We start from the raw sequence: 20,000 nt of genomic DNA on the forward strand, positions 1-20,000 counted from the left end.
GAGACGTATGCATGTCTCTTGTATTGCTCTCAACATACTGCCCAGCATGACAGAGTGGCAGTGTTGAGGATGAATACATTGCCCCCCAGGCCATGGCTATTTTTAACTCACAGCCTTCATACACAAACACTATGGTGATTAATTACGACACAACACAGTACCCTACCCATGTCAGTGTGAAGTGCCTCTTTCTTGGCTCAGAGAGTGCAGACCTCCGGTAAGGAAGCTGATTGATAGAACATTTTCTGGAGTTAGAAACTTGTATTCACCCTATCCTGCAATGGTGAAGAATCTTTTAAAAAGTCCTGGTTCCGGATCGTGATCTGGATCACCACCAAAATGTAATTACTTGCTTCTCTTCATTTCCAACAATTTCACAAAATTTCGTGCAAATCCATTCATGACTTTTTGATTTATCCTGCTGACAAACAGACAGACAAACCAACGTGACTGAAAACATAACCTCCTTGGCGGAGGTAATGATGCCTAATCTGTTAGCTAATCGAAGATTCACACAGCAGCCTCAATGGCTTTGTTATTAATCAGCATAATAGATTACATTTTGTAGTTCATAACCTTATCATACAGGCATACAGTATACTCTCATTTCTTGACAACTGATAGCAGCCTAATTTGAGATGTATAGATTTCTCTTGCATTGCTCTCAACAGTACACACCACAACGGAGTGACAGGGTGAATGCATTTTCCGCCCTAGGCTATGGCCATTTTTTAAACTCATAGCATTCATGCATAATCACAATGGTGCTTAATTACTGTACACAACACAGTACTAAATTTACTATATATACAATCAATTTCATGTAATTGATGTAAATTCATTATGTGTTATTGCGTTTGTCTATGTCTGAAACTATCTGTTTGGCTGCCATTTTGACCAGGACTCCTTGGCAGAAGAGACACTTAGTCTCAACAGGACAATCCTGGATTAATAAAGGATGAATAAAATAAAACTAACTAGCGCAAGTTCAACACTACAGGGAATCAAATTCAAAACTATTTGGTCCTACTGCCTACAGGTTAAATAAATACTGCATAATTACCAAAATGAAATATATTTAACAAAATTAACCCTTTAAGACACGGTGCTATAAATTTGCTGTTACCAGAATGCCACTGACTGAGTTGTAGTGCATTACTAAAGGCCCTGTGTTATGTCATAGTATTGTAGTACTATGCCACTTAATTTTTCAATTACTATTACAGTGTGCCACAGTCCACTGGATATACAGCGTGCATTAAGGGGTTAAATATTTGCTTGTGGTTAATTGCTGGTAAAGCATACCACTTTTCCAGAAAAGCTTGCCAAGGTCAGGCATTTGTGGCAAGCTTTTGGCTAAATCCCGGCAGCAATGGCGTGTCTAGTCTAGCAGGAGGAATAGATATAAGCCTGAAAACTGTAGAAATGTTAACTGAGAACAGTTAACACCATCTCATTATATTGCTGTACAGGCTTACAAAAAGGATAAGGAAAGGCATCCACCATCCCAGTCATCAGGTGTTTCAAAGGTTGCCCTCTGGGAAACGACTCTGTGTAATCCAGAGCAGTACAGAAAGACTAGTGCACAAGTTTCTCCCTCAAGCCAAGTATTTTTAAATACTTTGGCCATTAATTTATTTTTCCTATCTTTTCCTAAAATGTATTTCCTATCATTTCACAGAAGAGAACGCATTGAGACTTTTAATCTCACTGTCAAGTGTACCAGCACGAGAAAACGTGATAAATAAAACCTCAATCGTACAAGCAAGTAAGTACTATGGATTACTTTGACAGACAACAAGGCCACAAATATCCGTCTGCAGGCTGAATATTGCTAGAATGTTGCACTAAACACACCTCAGACTCAGATTAACAAAAAATGTGACATGACTACAGGCTACATAATATTCATACTCATCCTTTAATTGAACTCCAAATACCATTAGCTACCACAAAAATTCTCCTGCCTAGTTGACTCTCTGTAGGCCCCAGTTTAGTATTGAACACATAGTATATTGAGCGTGTGAACGCACACACACACACACACAGACACACACAACCTCTCTCTCACACACGCAGACACACACAGGCACACACACACACTCTCTCTCTCTCTCTCTCTCCCTCCCCTGACCATTCCTTCGTGTCCAGCTTTTTCTCTTTCTCCATGACTTCCTCAAATGCCCATACAGCCACCCACACAGGCACACAGACATACCCTCTCTCACACACACAAACACGCAGACACAGACACAGACACAGACAGACACACAGACAGACAGACAGACAGACAGACAGACACACACACACACACACACACACACACACACTCCACTGACCGCTCCTTGGTGTCCAGCTCCCTCTCCTTCTCCACGACTTCCTGTCGCAGGCCGGCCATCATCTCGGCGGCGAGGGTCAGCTGCCTCTTCAGCTGGGCGTTCCTATGCTCCAGCTCGTCCCTCGCGCGACGCAACTTCTCGCGCTCTTTCTTTGCTGTGCAAACCTACAGTATGATTACATGCAATACATTACACTTAGCTGACGCTATTGTATCCCAAATGACTTACAGTTATTTTTCATTATCAATAGTATTACATTATTAGCTGTTTCAAGTACAGGGTATTGGTTACAGTCCCTGGAGCAGTGTGGGGTTGAGTGCCTTGCTCAAGGGCACTTCAGCCATGGAGTGAGGTACGGATCGCTAAGGTTGGGGTTTGAACCGGCAGCACTCTGATCTAAAGCCCATCTCCTTAACCACTAGGCCGCAACTGTCACACATATTATATGATGCCATAATATTGTATATAAAACAATTTATATACAACGTACAATAATACACATTATTGTCAGTATGATACAATGTATGATTATTGTCATTTTGCACCGAAATTCTTTTTGCAACCCTCGGCAGCTGTGTAGCATTTGGCAGCCTATCAGACTCAATGTCTCTCCCTCTTTCTTCGCCATGCACACCGACAATGCGATACAATGATCATACAATATAATATAGCATAGAGTGAAATATCACAGCATATGATACAATGTGATATAATGAGATACAATGTTTCTTCCATACCTGTGCAAGCATGTTTTTCTTTTTAGTGGTTGATCTACATGCATATTCATTGCAGTACATTAATTACCAATTACTAAAGGGCATTAGCTGTGGTTGTGTCTGAGCCCGAAAAACATAATTGACCCATATCCTTTATATTACCAGTATATCACATCATACAGTATATTACCTCAATACTCTTCTGCTCCAGTTCAGCCATCAGGAGGTCCTCCATCCAGGCGAAGCCCACGTGAGGTTCACCTCGCTGGGCTTGGACTTGGCCTGCGCTCCCCTCTCTCCCCATGGGCCTCCAGACTGCCACTGTCTGACAGCGGGAGGAAGAAGAGGAGGAGGAGAAGGAGGAGGAAGGGAGGGAAAGGGAAGAGAACGGCACTAGAGGAGTGGAGGGTGAGCGGAGGGAGAGGCGAGGGAGGGAGGAGAGCAGGCGAGAAGAAGGGTGTATGGAGATATGAGAGCGGGAGAAGAGAGGAGACGAAGTGGAGGTGAGATGGGGGAGAAGAAGGGATAGAGGAGAGGAAGAGGAGGAGGTAGAGGAAGAGGAGGAGGCGGAGCAGGTGGAGGCGATAGCTCCGAGAGAGAAACATGTGTGGTGGGAGATAGCACCAGGTGGAGTCTCCAGCAGGGTGGTGGTTCCTGAGTGATAAGGGAGCGGCGGCCAGCCGATGCCCAGGCAAGGAAGCTCGATCTGGGCATGGCTGTCAGGACTGAGGCTGGGCCTCAGGGCGCGGGTGAGCATGGACAGGGCGCAGCGCCACTCTTGGGGGTGCGCGTCCTGGAGGTGTGCACACAGGGTAGAGACACAGTCGAAGTCCAGAGTACACCATGGACACGAGATTGCCTGGTCCTCCATCTTGGATTGGAATATACTCACACATATACAGAGATTGCCTGAGCTGCCCGTGTGGATTTACATACACACACATACAATCGCACAGTCACTTGCACACAGTCACAGACATTGTTATTATGATTACGCATGCATGCTTGCATTGCATGCACAGCTCACACAGTCAAACGCAAGCATCCATCCGGTGCAGTGTAGCGGACACGCCAGGCAGAATCTTCTTCAGCCCTGCAATACACAAGCAGACACATGACTCATTCGTCGTACATCTGTGTGTGTGTGTGTGTGTGTGTGTGTGTGTGTGTGTGTGTGTGTGTGTGTGTGTGTGAGAGAGAGAGAGAGAGAGAGAGAGAGAGAGAGAGAGAGAGAGAGAGAGAGAGAGAGAGAGAGAGAGAGAGAGAGCATGCTTGTGTTAAATGCCTGTTCACTTCACATGTGTGTGTCTGTCTGTAGGTCCACAGGGACACAGGATACAGCATGGCCGCCAGCATGCCCCAGTTAATTCTCTACTTAAATAAATTATGTTTTGCCTAGCTGAGGCACTGTGTGTGGTAGGCGACTGTATGTGGGGGTGGCAGGGGTATAGCCTAAAATGCCACATGCACACAATAGCTACCATAACATAACATAAAATTCAAATTATATTTGGTGCTAAGATTTATAAAAATGTAAAAAGAAAAGAGTTCTGATTTAGCAGTTAATGCATGAGGTGGAAAAAAGGCAGAGGCATCATGAGGCGAAACGTCCTCTTTTGCCTCAGTGGTCATCTCGCTTTAACGCACGCGCATGCAGGCACGCAGACCACCTTAGTCACGCATGACAGGCATGCAGACAAAGCTGCCTACCCACGACACGTGCGTGACAAAGTAGCCTACTGTCTTTACTAACAAGAGTATACACATGCCGGTCTATACATAAAAGTCTCACGCGGGAGTCCGATTAAATTCGAATAACCAACATACCGTCGCGTGCATGACAGCATTGACAGTTGGCACGCACCTTTCCAGTTAGACAGACTACAGCACACTGTCTCCTTATCGAAACGATCTTTACAGTACTTCCTCCGGACGTGTCTGTCATACATTCTTATCTTTTCCCCACCCACACAGAAAACATAGCCGCCGGTGCATCAACGAAAATACCTGAGGCAGTCCATGAGAATGAGTGCCATGAAATTACCTGGATCACACACATGTCGCGCTCCTCAAATACCTAAAGCCAGTCAGTAACGTCTCTTACCTCGTTGCTGTTGAGCATCTTTCTGTCCATTATGAAGCTTTCCGCGGGTCTGCTCTCTCCGCGCACGAGATGCGCTCCTTCATGGTGCGCTCGTGACGTCATGGATGAACAGAGCGCGACCCGCTATCCCCCGAGCCTGCATGGCGGCTGCATCCGTGAGAAGAGGCACATGGCAGTAGTGTTTACAGTGTTAAACTTTACACCGGGTTCCAGGTGGAGCCTTCACGTGATGTACGTGTCAACAGCTGGGTGACACGTTTTTTGTTCAAGAGAAAACGTAATTCCCCAACAGTCTCTTTTGTGGGTAAAGAGACACGGTGAGCCAATAACTGGTGACATCATCTAGCAAATGCTGTGAGAAAGACTACCTCAATATCGCGACACACCCACGAGAGTGACATCTAATGACAATTATGTTAGATGACTGTAGGCTATAATACTACATTGCCAAGCTTCCCTCCATGAAGTCACATCTCTCCAAGCAGTCACGTGTGTTACTGAAATATAAAATAATGCATTTTCAAATGGATGTCAAGTAGATAAATATTTCTCCAAACCAAATAAAGTAAATACGTTAAATGTTACATAATGTGTGCTAATATACGGCGCTGTAGTGCGCGATGCACAGACTCGGCGGCGACATGAGTGGCAGGTGTCAGTTCTGCAGTGAACACACAGTGACATCTAGTGGCACATTCAGGACATGAACATGATGGGACGATGGAGTGTTACAATTACAGTCCGAGTGGTTTCAATATAATGGGACCTAAAGAAAGTGTTTTGTGGCTGATCTAACAAAAACTAAATGGTAAAGTTCGAATTCAAATGTCATAATATAACACAAAATGATTATCCTTGTGCCACTGATAGTAATTACCATTTAGGCCTGACATGTAGCCTACAATGTCTCTTGAGGTGCCCTTGTAGGGGTGTTGAAGGCCCAAGGATGAACATATCTGCTGCATTGAGTTATTTGACTGATTCACTCACTCAATCAGCAGGAGCTTTTCCGCTGGAATGCAAGTGTACAGTAAAGAATATGTGATACATGATCCGGTGACGGTTCGTGTGGAGAGGGCCAGTGACTATATTGTAACTAAGCACATCGAAGTAGATCCATGCATGTCCAGGTCAGGTGTCAGGCGAAATATCAGAAATTATAATAAAAAGCAGATGTTCCCACACTGAGAGATATAATAATTATAATTATAATAATAACTGTATTTGTATAGCACAATATCAAACAAGGCATGCAGCTCAAAGTGCTTAACATATGGATAAACATCAATGTTAAAGATGAAAATAAAAAGTGAAAGTAGGTAAATGAGCTGATGTAGAGAAATTAAGTAAGTTTAAAGAGGACATAAATAGAGATTGTAGAGGCATAAGGTCCACAGAGGTTGGGCCCAGGATAAGTGATAAATAGTCACACTGAATGGGGCGCTCAGATGTGGCACCTGGTGGCAACAGGGGTGAGGAAAAACTCACCATACTCACTCACTCAATACTCTGGCCACAATCCTTTACAGGGCACCTTTACTGTAGTAACAAAACATTTTGTGGAGAACAGTTATTGTAACTATACATATCAAAAGCTCATTCAAAGGATCCCACTGAACTTGGTTAGGGTGCATGCATTATAGCATATAGAAATGTGTCTGTGATATGGGCCTAAAAAATGCTAACCACAAGCCGTCATGTAAAGGCTTGTTGTAGTAACAAAACCACACATTAGAAGCTTCTTCAAAGGATCATCACACAGCACTGGGAGCAGTATGAGCATGTGTAAAGGAAAATGAATGAGCTGTATCATCAGTGGAAAAGTACTACCTTCAGAAGCTTTCATGTGAAGAAGAGCAGTTCAAACGCTTCTCCAAAGGCTCATTTTTACAGAACTGGGTGTATTACAGCAAACTCATCTGTACAGGAGAAAGGTAAACTTCACAAGCCTTCATATGAAGACCAGTTACTCTAACAAAACACATGAACAGTTACTTCAAAGGGTCATCACATTGAACTGGATGCATTACCAGCATGCATGAAGTACAGTAAATGTGATATATAATCATTGGAAAATGCTGACCTAAGAAGCCTCCGAGGGAATACCAGTACTGTAAGCTAAATAGATCAAAAGCTCCTTCAAAGGCCAAACGCAGACATCTTTCAGGTTATCATGGCCACTGTCTCCTAAAGATCACTCCATCCTCATCAGTCTCCCAACTGCCAAGCGAGCTCAATATTCACACACACACAGTAGCCTAGATCAGCCATTCCCAAACATCTGAATACCAGAGCTCACTTTGAAATATGAAAAACGTACCCGGCCCACCAGACCCCAATATTACCATTAGCACATCTTTTTCCAAAAAGAAGTCAATTGAAGATGATAGTCAAATAATGATGAATTTGTTTGTTTTATTATATTTCCCTAATTTTGCCATCGTGTCACATAGCCTATATTTTAACAGTAGGCCTAATTAAAATCATATTTTTAAAAAATGTATATATTTTCAGGACCTCTCATGGCACACCTGCTCTATGACCGGGCCCCGACCCACAGTTTTAGAATCACTGGCTCAGATGATCAATGATCATGGCAGCATGTCAAGGTGGTACCTTGGGAGTTTCATCCCCCACGGCTGGATATATCCTTGCTGGGATGTCTTATCTTGAGAGGGAAACATGTTGTCCCAGACAGAGAAGGCTTGGTATGGGAAGTCAAGGCTTTTCAAGGAGAGGTTCCAGAGATGCATAGAGATGGATGCTGACAGGGCAGGGCGGTGGGTGGGTGAGAAGGAGTCTCTGGCCCAGGGAGAGAGAGGTGCCTCCCTCCGCCCCGAACTGGGACCCCATTACATTCTGTGCATTGAGGGGGGGATGGGGGCTTTCAGATGACTTTGCCCCTTGACCTGCTCAAAGCTGTGTCCCTGTGCATAGTGGTGTGGTCATGATTATTAACAAATTAGTTGGCGCAAATCTACCCCAACCTAACTGTATTTGGATGTTCAATTGACTCTTTGGGTAATACAAAATATTTTAGTAATAAAAAATGTTTCGCAGGCTAGGTCCATCTGGTTTCGTTGTAGGCCCATGCCCAATTCTTGGATTGGTGTCTGTGAGCGTGATCCCAGTGTTTCTGGGATTGGTCTGTTCATGGTCTTCTTGGTAACACATTATTTCAGGGTTCACTTAATAGTCACGAACACATGCCTGTCTGTAGGCTATAAGTGACTGAAAACTCATATGCTTAGCAGTGGTTGTCGTGTATTAACAAATGTGTTGTTCTCTCAAGTCAAGTCAAGCTTACTTTAGAATCTATAACAGGGTTACCACACAGAATCCCCAAGTGCAGTAAAACTAAAACATATAACTCTCTCTCTCTCTCTCTCTCTCACACACACACACACACACACACACACACACACACACAAACACACACACACACACACACACACACACACACACACACACACACACACACACACACACACACACACACACACACACACACACACACACACACACACACACACACACACACACACACACACAAACTAACAGACTCATACATGAATTTACATTCTTTCTCTGACATTCACTTCAACACACACAAAACACACACTCACACATGTGCTTTCCCAATAAGTCATCTGTTATTGATATAACTGTAAGAAGGACCTAGTAGGCCAGGGGTGGCCAATTTTTTTGACCTGAGGGTCACATTGGGTGTAGAATATGGATGGTAGGGCCGGCCAGATGCCGCAGACAACACGCCTGTGCCAATAATGAGAAATACTGTTAAGTACACTGACATAAGTTGTTGGGTGTTTCACTCTCGCACATTGCAATATTTAGATGTGACCTCGATTAATCTCACACCTGCAACACCCTTTGCTTTTTTTAGAATGTTAGGTGTGAGTTTGGTACTTTGGATTTAAAAGGCTCTGTGGGCCAGATGAAATGGCTTGCCCGCCTCTGTAGTAGTCCTTTCATTTTTCTCAGCAGATTTCACAAGTCACTTATACAGACAGTAATTAGGCATGTACTGGCGGCCAACATGTGGATCCTAAAATAAAGTGTTGCCATGGTCTGCCTGTGGTTGGTCCGTTGGTGGCTCAGAGCGTGCTGGTTTTTCAGGGTTGATGTCCGAGACACTCAGGGCCTCTGGCAGACTGTCTTATCGGTGTGTCCATCAGTCACACACACTCACACATGTGTGTGCACTCAGACACACACACACACACACACACACACACACACACACACACACACACACACACACACACACACACACACACACACACACACACACACACACACACACACACACACACACACACACACACACACACACTAACCTTCACAAGCAAGGCTGTGAACCACACACATAATTAGATGTGGCAGTGACAGCCAGAGAGAGAACGACAGAGAGAGAGAGAGAGAGAGAGAGAGAGAGAGAGAGAGAGAGAGAGAGAGAGAGAGAGAGAGAGAGAGAGAGAGAGAGAGAGAGAGAGAGAGAGAGAGAGAGATATGCCCACTGATCTAACTGTGTTGATGTTACTGGCAGGAAGTCAACACAGTGGGTGACCAAGGGGTAGGTTGTCTCGGGCCCAGGAAAAAAAAAGGGGGGGGGGGGGGGGGGCTGGGGTAGAACTGGGTCTGCATTACATTGTATGGGGTGACCAACCAAAGCTGACAGGGGCCCTGGTCACTCGTAATGGGCAGAGGTGGAAAAAGTACAGAAAAATGTAATTGAGTAAAAGTATCATTACTTGGTTTGACTACTTGGTAGCAGGCCCGTCACTAGGTTTGAGAGACAGGTGGGGCTTAGCCCCAGAGGAAGAAAATGCGAAATTTTTTCATCTCACCTGCTAAGGTTTTGTCTATGAATTCATTATTTTAAGAGCAAAGAAATCCCACACACTGTCCATTCCACCAACAAACCGACCTTCTTCATGTTGTATTAAAATTTGTTGGTGGAGTGGACAGTATGCAGGATTTCTTTACACTTGAATGACAACCCCACTGGGATAATATCCTACGCACCTGCCCACCTAAAAAGCGTCTTCTTGAACAATTATTTTAAGAGCACCATACCGATTTTTGATCACTAGTTACAGGGATTTTTTTATTTTTTATTTCACATTTTAATGAACATTCCTTATATGTAAGCTAAACAAAACATTTCAAAATGTTTCAACTGATGAATATTATGTACGGAAGTTAATATGATTAGATAAAAATGCTGAGAGCATAATTAACACAAGGACTAGGAACTTTAAGGAGTTACTAACTACGCGTCTCCAGGAGAAGCAGTGGTCAGGAAACGATTCATTCAAACAGGTTCCTTACTTGGAAAACTATGCATCCCCGTCAGATATTTGGCCATTTTTACTCCATTAGTAGCTATTTTAATCAGTTCATGTGTGTTTTCAAACTGTTAAGACAAATATTAAAAACTCAACTATAATTTCAAGACAATGTCAAATTAATTTATTACACGGATATTGTGAGTGAAAATTGGTACTTTGGGTCTGAAGATTTCATCCGTGTAAGTAATTACACTTTTCTCGAGGTGTTGTTAGTCACAGAGCACAATCCTCTACCTGTTTCCCCCCCGCATAACATATTGCTGTGCACCCTGCTTTTATTGCTGTGCAGTAGGATATAAGTGGCATTAAACAATAAATAAGCAACCATAAACTTGTATTCAGATTAACTTGCCTTCTTGGTGGTTCGTATTCAGTGCTTTACTGCATTTGTTTTTGGAAAAATTAAAAAAAAAAAAAAAAAAAAAATTTTTTTTTTTTTTTTTTTTGCAAAATCGTTACAGGGGGGGCTAATACTAATGTAGGGGGGGCTAAAGCCCCCCTAAAATAGGCCTAACGACGTCCCTGCTTGGTAGTAAAAGTAAAATTACTTCTTTCAAAATGTACTTTGAGTAAAAGCTACTTAGTTGCTTTTCAGTTAGCTTTTCTATCCAGAAATTAAAATTTTCTTCTTGAATATTGCCCTCCGTGTCTATTTCTGCACCAGTCATCTTCCAATAACCTGGCTATCATGACAACAAAACCGTGCGAGTGTTGACCTGGCAAAGCTGCCCTGAGCACCGTATTCTCAGAGGGCCTTCAACCTGCATCTACGTGTATCAAATGGCTCGTTATGGTTGAAGCGATCAATCAGGCCACTCTTGCCTCTGGCTTATTTTGCAGTGGGGAATTTTAAATGCTCAACTTTAATTGTCTCCAACAAGGGGACGGATGTTAACTTCAAATACCCATGTTTGCCAGACTGACCTGGTCATGGAATTTTGAGCAGAATCAAAATAATAAGCAGGCCCTGGGTCTACCCATTGCCGACTATTGGGCTGTCAGACCAGTGACATGATACTGATGGGCCCTGGATAATCATCCAATAGATTAGGCCAAAATAGAACATTTAATGCGAAATGATAAATACGCACATTTCTGGCAGATGTTTTCCTTAATTTCATTTTCCTCTACATATCAAAATTTACTCAGTACTTAAGGCAGGTTCAAAGGTAATTAAGTAAAACTACTTGGGCCAAAATGTAAGAGAAAGAGTAAAATTACACATTTTAAAAACTAGAACTACATTGAAATAGGAGTGAATCACTGACTTGAATACCGTATCATTGGAGTGAATAGATAACAAATCTGTGTGTGTGTGTGTGTGTGTGTGTGTGTGTGTGTGTGTGTGTGTGTGTGTGTGTGTGTGTGTGTGTGTGTGTGTGTGTGTGTGTGTGTGTGTGTGTGTGTGTGTGTGTGTGTGTGTGTGTGTGTGTGTGTGTGTGTGTGTGTGTGTGTGTGTGTGTGTGCGCGCGTGCGCGTGTGTGTTCGTGTGTGTGTGTTTGTGTGAGCCATGACCTCTTTTCCCACACCAAGGCTCCAAAACACACACGCACACACACACACACACATACAAACATACACTGTCCTTAGAAACACTCCCAGTGAGAGATAGATAAACAGAAAGAGGGGTTGATTGAGGGATGGGCTGATCTTATAAATATCACTTGGGCCGAAACTCTCGAGATGACACCAAGAAAGGAACACCAAGGGACAGAGAGCGAGTCACACATAGCTATTAAGTCATCATATACCATACACACACACACACACACACACACACACACACTTACACACACTTCACACTAGCAGCTATACACACATGCTGTACATACACATTCCATACCTCTCACTTACCAGCAAACACACACCAGCAAGTCACGGACCAAAGCTTAAAAAAATAATCCAGGTTCTGACCGATGGACCAACCGAAGGACTGACCAACTGGCATACTGTGCTGTAGAGTCGCTGCTAAAGGACTCCACACACACACACACGCACGCACGCACGCACGCACGCACGCACGCACGCACACACACACACACACACACACACACACACACACACACACACACACACACACACACACACACACACACACACACACACATATTTAAGAGCTTTAAAACTCCAGAAGCACAGGAATGGGCTTCGCCCTGCTTCTGGTGGGACTAGCTGCGCTGATCGCACTGCTGAGGTGGCTTCTGGGATTTCTCCGCTCCTCTTCCTCCTCCTCCTCCTCTTCCAGTGGCGGAATACCTTGTCTGCCCCGCGTGCCACTGCTTGGTAGCCTGCTGAGTCTGCGCTCGGAGCTGCCTCCCCACCTGCTCTTCACGCGCTTCACGGAGACCTACGGCAGGCTGTACGCCCTGTACCTGGGACCTCACCTGGCCCTGGTGGTCAACGACTACAGCCACGCCAGAGAGGTGCTGCTGGCCAAGGGGAAGGAGTTCGCCGGCCGACCGTACATGGTGAGTGGAGATACAGACGTGTACACGTATGTATACTGAGGTTTGAGAACTGCAGTGATTCAGAAGCTACAATCCTGTCCCACATATTCCAAATGACCTATACCTGTCCAATTAGAATGCACAAACACACAGACATAGACACAGACAACACAGACACAGACGACACAGACGACACAGACATACACACACACAGACACAGGTTATTGGTTATTGTTGTCTTTTAAGTGGCAAATGTTGGGGTGGCGCAACAACAGCTAATGCCACTATTGTATAGCCTTTTTAAAAAATAATCATATTCATTGCTTGTACAGTACTTACCAATTATTTATTAATTCATGGCCATTGTTGTGTAGTACCTCCTCATATGAGGCAGGGATAAGGGCCGACGAGGTGACAGGTACGATGAAGTTTTGGCGAGGTGGAGGCTTAGAACTCGGGCGCAGCTATGTCCACAAAAACTTCATTTTCCCACTTATCTCACATTAGGATAGGGTATTTTCTAACCTTTGACTGTCTGTACGGCTGTAGGAATCATGCCAAATGCACCAGAATCGGGTGACCAAGTTAGACACTTCTCTGCCAGACGCGTCTAACTTGGACGCTGGAATGCCAAAAGAGAGAGAGAGAAGCATTATGAAGGGCTATAAAACTGAAAACAATGTCAATGACCCACATACAGTACATGCACACACACACATGTACTACTAGACTTGACTGAATATTAGCTTGTATATTCTATACTTGCTGATTGGTGAGGCTGAAGTACTGTAAACAAACTGCAAAGAAACACACCCACGCACGTATGTACAGTACACAGGCCTAACTACTAACCAACTGGTGTTCTTGTCCCAGGTGACTACGGAGCTGTTGACTCGTGGTGGTAAGGACATCGCCTTTGCAGACTACAGTCCCCTGTGGAGGAACCAGCGCAGGCTGGTGCACAGCGCCTTCAGCCTCTTTGGGGAGGGCTCCAGCAAGCTGCAGACCATTGGTATGGATGTTGGAAACATACTATATACTATATGTATGCACTTGCACGCACACACACGTAACAGAGGCCAACTAGGAATGTGGTGTGGAACGTTAGTAAACCTCCCTCCCGAAGCCTCCTACAGTATCGGTAGAACTGAGCTATGGGACAGATCCTCTAGCTTAGCGGTATCGTGCCGTGATCCCATACCCAAACTGTTGCGTTGACTAGAAGGAGGCGAGTTTGAGACCCGAGGGTCGGACTGTGCAGGAACACCTCAGTTACACACACACACACACACACACACACACAGACACAGACACGCACACGCACACGCACACGCACGCACGCACGCACGCACGCACGCACGCAAATGACCAATATGGAAACACACACACTAACCACCAATGTGAGAGCAGATCATAAATACCTCTGTCAGGTAACATCAGTGTAAACTGCTCTGTCTGTGTGTGCCATGGACATGCACATGTGTGTGTGTGTGTGTGTGTGTGTGTGTGTGTGTGTGTGTGTGTGTGTGTGTGTGTGTGTGTGTGTGTGTGTGTGTGTGTGTGTGTGTGTGTGTATGTGTGTGTGTGTGTGTGTGTGTGTGTGTGATTGTGCACATCAGGGTTTGACATTGGCACCTGCCAACCGACCAAATGCTGGTTAAGCTTGACTGTTGTTGCTAGTAACAATTTCAGTCTCACTGGCCACTTTATAGCCACAATTTCAGTCTCACTGGCCACTTTATAGCCACAATTTCAGTCTCAGCCACTAGCAGAAAGGCTAAATGGCTAGTGACTGGGGAAAACCATGTGTCCATTCATATGTGTGTTTTTCCATACAGTGTTGGAGGCAGCAGACTGCCTGGTCGAGGAGCTCCTGTCCCTCAGAGCTCAGGAAGACTGCGTGGGCCACGACACTGACAACGGTGTGTACACCCCAACTAGAATGAATGACACAGATGTAATAGATGTTCAAAATATTGATGTCTGGGTTTTATTTTTACATTATACTTTTAATTTTTTTTTACAATTAGAAATCACTATTTTTCTAAATAAATGATGATAATTTCAACAATTAACCCTTATGTTGTGTTCGGGTCACTTTTGACCCGTTTTCAAGTTTTAGTTTTAAAAACCACACTTTCCTTTATTTTCTTGGAATAAGGCTTCATCTAATCCTCAGTCACAATCATTTCAACACAAAAAAATATGTTAAATCATTTTAGTAAATTTTAAAGGTCAAAAAAAAAAAAGTTACTTCTGTGGTGTTCGGGTCAAAATTGACCCGGCATAGATTTTTGGTTGTTGTATGCATTTCTGAAAAGCTGTTGGTTGCCCTTTGTCTTCAGTTTGGTGATTTATGGTGAGGAAAATATATTTCTTGCCTGAAAAAAAAATTGCCAGCTTTTTCATATTACAAATCCAATATGGCCGCCAGACAGTCCCATACACTACAATACGTCATATCTCCTGTTGTGAAAGGAGTACAGATGTATTTCTGGTGTCTACTCATATGTTTTCATGGTCAGGGAATCCATTTCTGCATTATATAATGAGATTTTTTGCACATTTGTTTGCAAAATACATTTTTGCACATTATTTTTTCCAAAAAAACGTATCAAAAACTCATAATGGCACCCAAACATGTAGAACTGGTCTTATACTTTCCATAAAGTTGATGTGGCAATGACATAATGGTACATGTTCATGGCATAGGGGATGTAGATGAATAGTGTGACTTTTTTCATGTTCATTGAGGTGCTCATTTCCAATATCTTTGCATTAGATTGGCGGAATAGCTGTGACTCTGACATAATTGTTATTTTGTATATTTACCACACTAAAATCATATAAATATTGAAAAACACCAAGTCAACATATTTAAACATTGATTTTATGCACTGAAAAAATAATTTAGTTGACATTTGGTCTTTATCCTGCTATAAATCTCTTTGGGTTGGTTTGGAACCAAACACCACAAATGCCACTATTGATGATATTTTTTAATATTAGAGAAAAACTAATAAAATAAATTTGGGGGTTGTTGTACTCTCATATCAGCTGTAATACATGGACAACATAATCACTAATTGTATCACGTTAGGAGGTATTAATAGTGAATTTATGCAGATTTTGATAGTTTTGGTCATGAAAAACGATTTGCATAATGTAAGATAAAAGACCTGTAAAGTCAAAAAGATGAATACATAAAGTAATATTTCCATGGATATGAATACATACCAAGTTAACCATGAGATGAAAAACAATATTTGATGATAACTAAGTGTTTTTAGGTATTTTATGGCTGAGTTTTGTTATCACGGGTCAAAAATGACCCGAACACCACAGGTGTATGCAGCTTATGAACACAACAGGGTTAACCCATTGTGTCCTGGAGACACATATACAGGTTTTTCAGGATTTTGAGATTTTAGCTGTTTTATTAACTATGTGGGTATGTTAGAGCTGAATTAACACATTACAATGCAAGGGGAGGGTCTTGGCTTTTAAATGTAACTCATTTCATGTTTGTATGTGCTTCAGAGGCTGCGATATTTAGGATTTAATAGGAAGAGGGCACCCATTCCCAAAAAGGGCTTAGGACAAAATGGGTTAAGTTGGTTAATAAATAATTTATCGTACATGTATGAAGACCGACCAGTAGGACTGACCTATATTTTATGATGAACAATGAAGAACAAACATAAAATACAAAAACATAGTGCGGATATGAGGTTTCTACTGGACAGTGATGATATATTGACATACATTGTATTTCTGTGTATGTGTGTGTGTGTGTGTGTGTGTGTGTGTGTGTGTGTGTGTGTGTGTGTGTGTGTGTGTATGTGTGTGTGTGTGTGTGTGTGTGAAGAGTGTGCATGTACGTGTGCGTGTGTGGACCCGGCGCCTGCCATCCTCAGGGCGGTGACCAACGTGGTGTGCAGGCTGGTGTTCAGTGGCAACTATCGCCCCGGCGACCCCGAGCTGCAGGAGGTCATGGACTACAACGACGGCATCGTCCAGACCATCGCCCGCGGCGACCTGGTCGACATATTCCCCTGGCTACGGGTGGGTCGCCATAGTTACGATGATATACATACAATAAACAGACAGATAGATAATCACCCACAGAGCCATTGTACAATAATAGATAGATAGATAGATAGATAGATAGATAGATAGATAGATAGATAGATAGATAGATAGATAGATAGATAGATAGATAGATAGATAGATAGATAGATAGATAGATAGATAGATAGATAGATAGAGACATAGAGACATAGAGACATAGATAGAGACATAGATAAGAGACAGACCATTGATTTCAGTGATCTGATCTGGTGGACATTTTCAGATGGGTTGTCATGGTTGCGATGATACATAATTAGTAAAGACATTAGCTTTGTATGGTGTGGCAATATAGGGGGTGAAAACAGGTCACAGATTGTGTGCGCTTAAACGACTGTGTTAATAAATTAATAAAAACCTTTCTTTTGTATGGTAAGAAATGAAGAGTTCAGATGCAAAACCCCCTAACTCCATTTCTGAAGACCTTAACTTCTATATTTTTAGAGAACCCGGTTGTTGATTTGATTTACATTCATGTACTTGATAATATATATAATTAGTTATATTACATAAATAAAATAAAAAATATGCAATTTTGATAGCTTTGTATGAAATAAAAATGAATTAAGATTAATATCTGAAAAGGCACTTAGGGGGTTTTGCATCTGAACTCTTCAAATACAGTATGTATTTTACAACCATCCATAGACAGTGGCCACTTTCTGTTAGAGTTGACATGTAGCCTACACATCATGTGTGTATGGTATGGGTAAGTAGGCCTACTGCAAGTATGTATTTGTGATTTTTGACTTGGTAAACCATAGACCGCTTTCATCGGGTGGGGTGATGCAGTTACCTCAGTTCAACTTCTCTGCCAGTATGCCATTACTGTAAATAAAATATTAGCTTATGCATGGGGGAAGGGATTCAGTGTATGTTACGAAGGCAGTCATAGACTGTAAATGTAATAACTAAATGTGTGTGTGTGTGCGTGTGTGTGTATGCGTGTGCGTGTGCGTGTGCGTGCCTGTGTGTGTGCTTGTTTGTGCATTTTCTGATCTTTCCAATGCAAGGTCTTCCCTAACAAGGATTTGAAGAAATTGAAAGCATGTGTGAAAGTCAGAGACACTCTACTGACCAGAAAACTTGAAGAGCACAAGGTATGTAAACACATGCACACGCACGCGCGCACATACACACACACACACACACACACACACACACACACACACACACACACACACACACACACACACACACACACACACACACACACACACACACACACACACACTCTTTCTCTCTCTTTCATTGTCTTTCGCTCTCTCTCTCCATCTTTCTTTCACACACGCACACCCACCCATCCACACACACACACACACGCTCTTTCACTCTCTTTCACTTTCTTTGGCTCCCTCTCTCCCTCCCTTCATCTTTCGTACACACACACACACACACACACACACACACACACACACACACACACACACACACACACACACACACACACACACACACACACACACACACACACACACACACACACACACACACACACACAGAGGTGGAGAGGACACGACCATCCCCTCTATGAATGAGATTATACGTAAAGCAGCCTGGTCAATGTTATAATGGGACAGTGCTTTAAAGGTGAGGCCTGCTTGATTCATAATCTAAAGTACGTCCCCAGGGTCTAAGATGATGGATCTTTGTCCACTTCTAAGGGAAAAGCCTTTTTATCCGTCGTCTGTTTCTGGTTATAGTCGACTTAACCTCTATAAATCTCAACCCCCCCCCAAAAAAAACCCTCTCTCCTCCTCTTTTCACCTTTAGGGAGCATGTTTGCTAACAAAATGTTGAGTTTATATTTGACTACTGGACCATATTCCCAGGTCAAGGTCTCTCTCATCTCTTTTATACATTCAAATAACATGCTTGCTAACAGTCTGTAGCCCCTTAATGCACGCCGTACCTCCAGTGGCACGCTGTAATAGTCATTGAAATGTAACTACCATAGCACTACAATACTATGACACAAAATAGGCCCTTTAGTAATGCACCACGATTTGGTCATTGCCATACTGGTAACAACAAATGTATAAAGCCGTGTCTTAAGGGGTTAAACTGTTATTTATTTAACTTATTTATCTATCCATGCAGTGTATAGACAAAAGCTTTTACAAGAAAAACCCTGACCTGACCAACTCACGTTCTAAACCAGTGGTTCCCAACCTTTTTCTTCAGGGACCCATATTTTTACCATTGTAAGCTCGGGTGACCCAACCGTGCGAGCGCCCACACGAGAGGGAGTCACATGATACTCTGTTTCCGGCGAAAACTCATAAGTTATCATTTTATTCCACAATTTGTCTTCAGTCAAATATAGAATGTTTAACCCTCTGGTTGTGTTATAAACATGGTTACGTTCATGGTGTTAACGGTCAAAATTGACCGGCTACACAAAAAAGGTAATAATACATTGATTAAAAATCTGATGTGCATATTTTGTGAGGAATACCTTTTAGACATCATTTTGAAAACATTTCCAATGTGATTTAAATGCTATTCTCCTGTTTTAGTGATTTGTAGGCTTTTTTCGTACCAATTCGTTTCATTAGCCCTCTGGATTCTAGGGCCTCAGAGGCTTTCAGGTCGTTTGGAACACCTTTACTTTTTTCAAGTAGACCTATTTCAACTAACTGTAAACATCTATACTAATGTGGCACATATGGTTGTATGGTTGGTATATTTCATTTTGATCATTTGAATAGGTAAGCTGGAGGATATCATGAAGTGTCATTTCTGTGTGATGAAAAACAGAGAAGTTATTTAAGAATGAGGTTTCAAAATGGTCATTTTTGACCATAACACAACCAGAGGGTTAATGTATCACATTTATATACATATACTGTATCAGTTTAAATGCTTTGTCATTTATTCAACATGGACTATAT

At 42.7% G+C, this 20,000-nt stretch overlaps 2 protein-coding genes across 2 annotated transcripts in view; one reads left to right on the forward strand and one right to left on the reverse strand.

The window, feature by feature from the left end:
- LOC134437365 (F-box only protein 41-like) overlaps positions 1-5,189 on the reverse strand; it is a 33,337-nt gene extending 28,148 nt beyond the window's left edge. Inside the window, exons 1-4 of the mRNA XM_063186858.1 lie at positions 5,160-5,189; positions 3,680-3,848; positions 3,246-3,376; positions 2,340-2,503 (exon numbers count right to left, since the gene is read on the reverse strand). Of these exons, the coding sequence (XP_063042928.1) occupies positions 2,340-2,503; positions 3,246-3,376; positions 3,680-3,848; positions 5,160-5,189 (494 nt within the window). The remainder of the gene's footprint in view (positions 1-2,339; positions 2,504-3,245; positions 3,377-3,679; positions 3,849-5,159) is intronic.
- A 7,483-nt stretch (positions 5,190-12,672) lies between these two features.
- The window catches only part of LOC134437840 (steroid 17-alpha-hydroxylase/17,20 lyase), an 11,842-nt gene continuing 4,514 nt past the window's right edge, over positions 12,673-20,000 (forward strand). The window contains exons 1-5 of the mRNA XM_063187393.1: positions 12,673-12,999; positions 13,852-13,990; positions 14,817-14,870; positions 16,868-17,043; positions 18,120-18,206. Of these exons, the coding sequence (XP_063043463.1) occupies positions 12,673-12,999; positions 13,852-13,990; positions 14,817-14,870; positions 16,868-17,043; positions 18,120-18,206 (783 nt within the window). The remainder of the gene's footprint in view (positions 13,000-13,851; positions 13,991-14,816; positions 14,871-16,867; positions 17,044-18,119; positions 18,207-20,000) is intronic.

The sequence above is a fragment of the Engraulis encrasicolus genome, chromosome 21 (assembly GCF_034702125.1).
Source record: "Engraulis encrasicolus isolate BLACKSEA-1 chromosome 21, IST_EnEncr_1.0, whole genome shotgun sequence".
In the NCBI taxonomy this organism is placed as follows: Eukaryota; Metazoa; Chordata; class Actinopteri; order Clupeiformes; family Engraulidae; genus Engraulis; species Engraulis encrasicolus.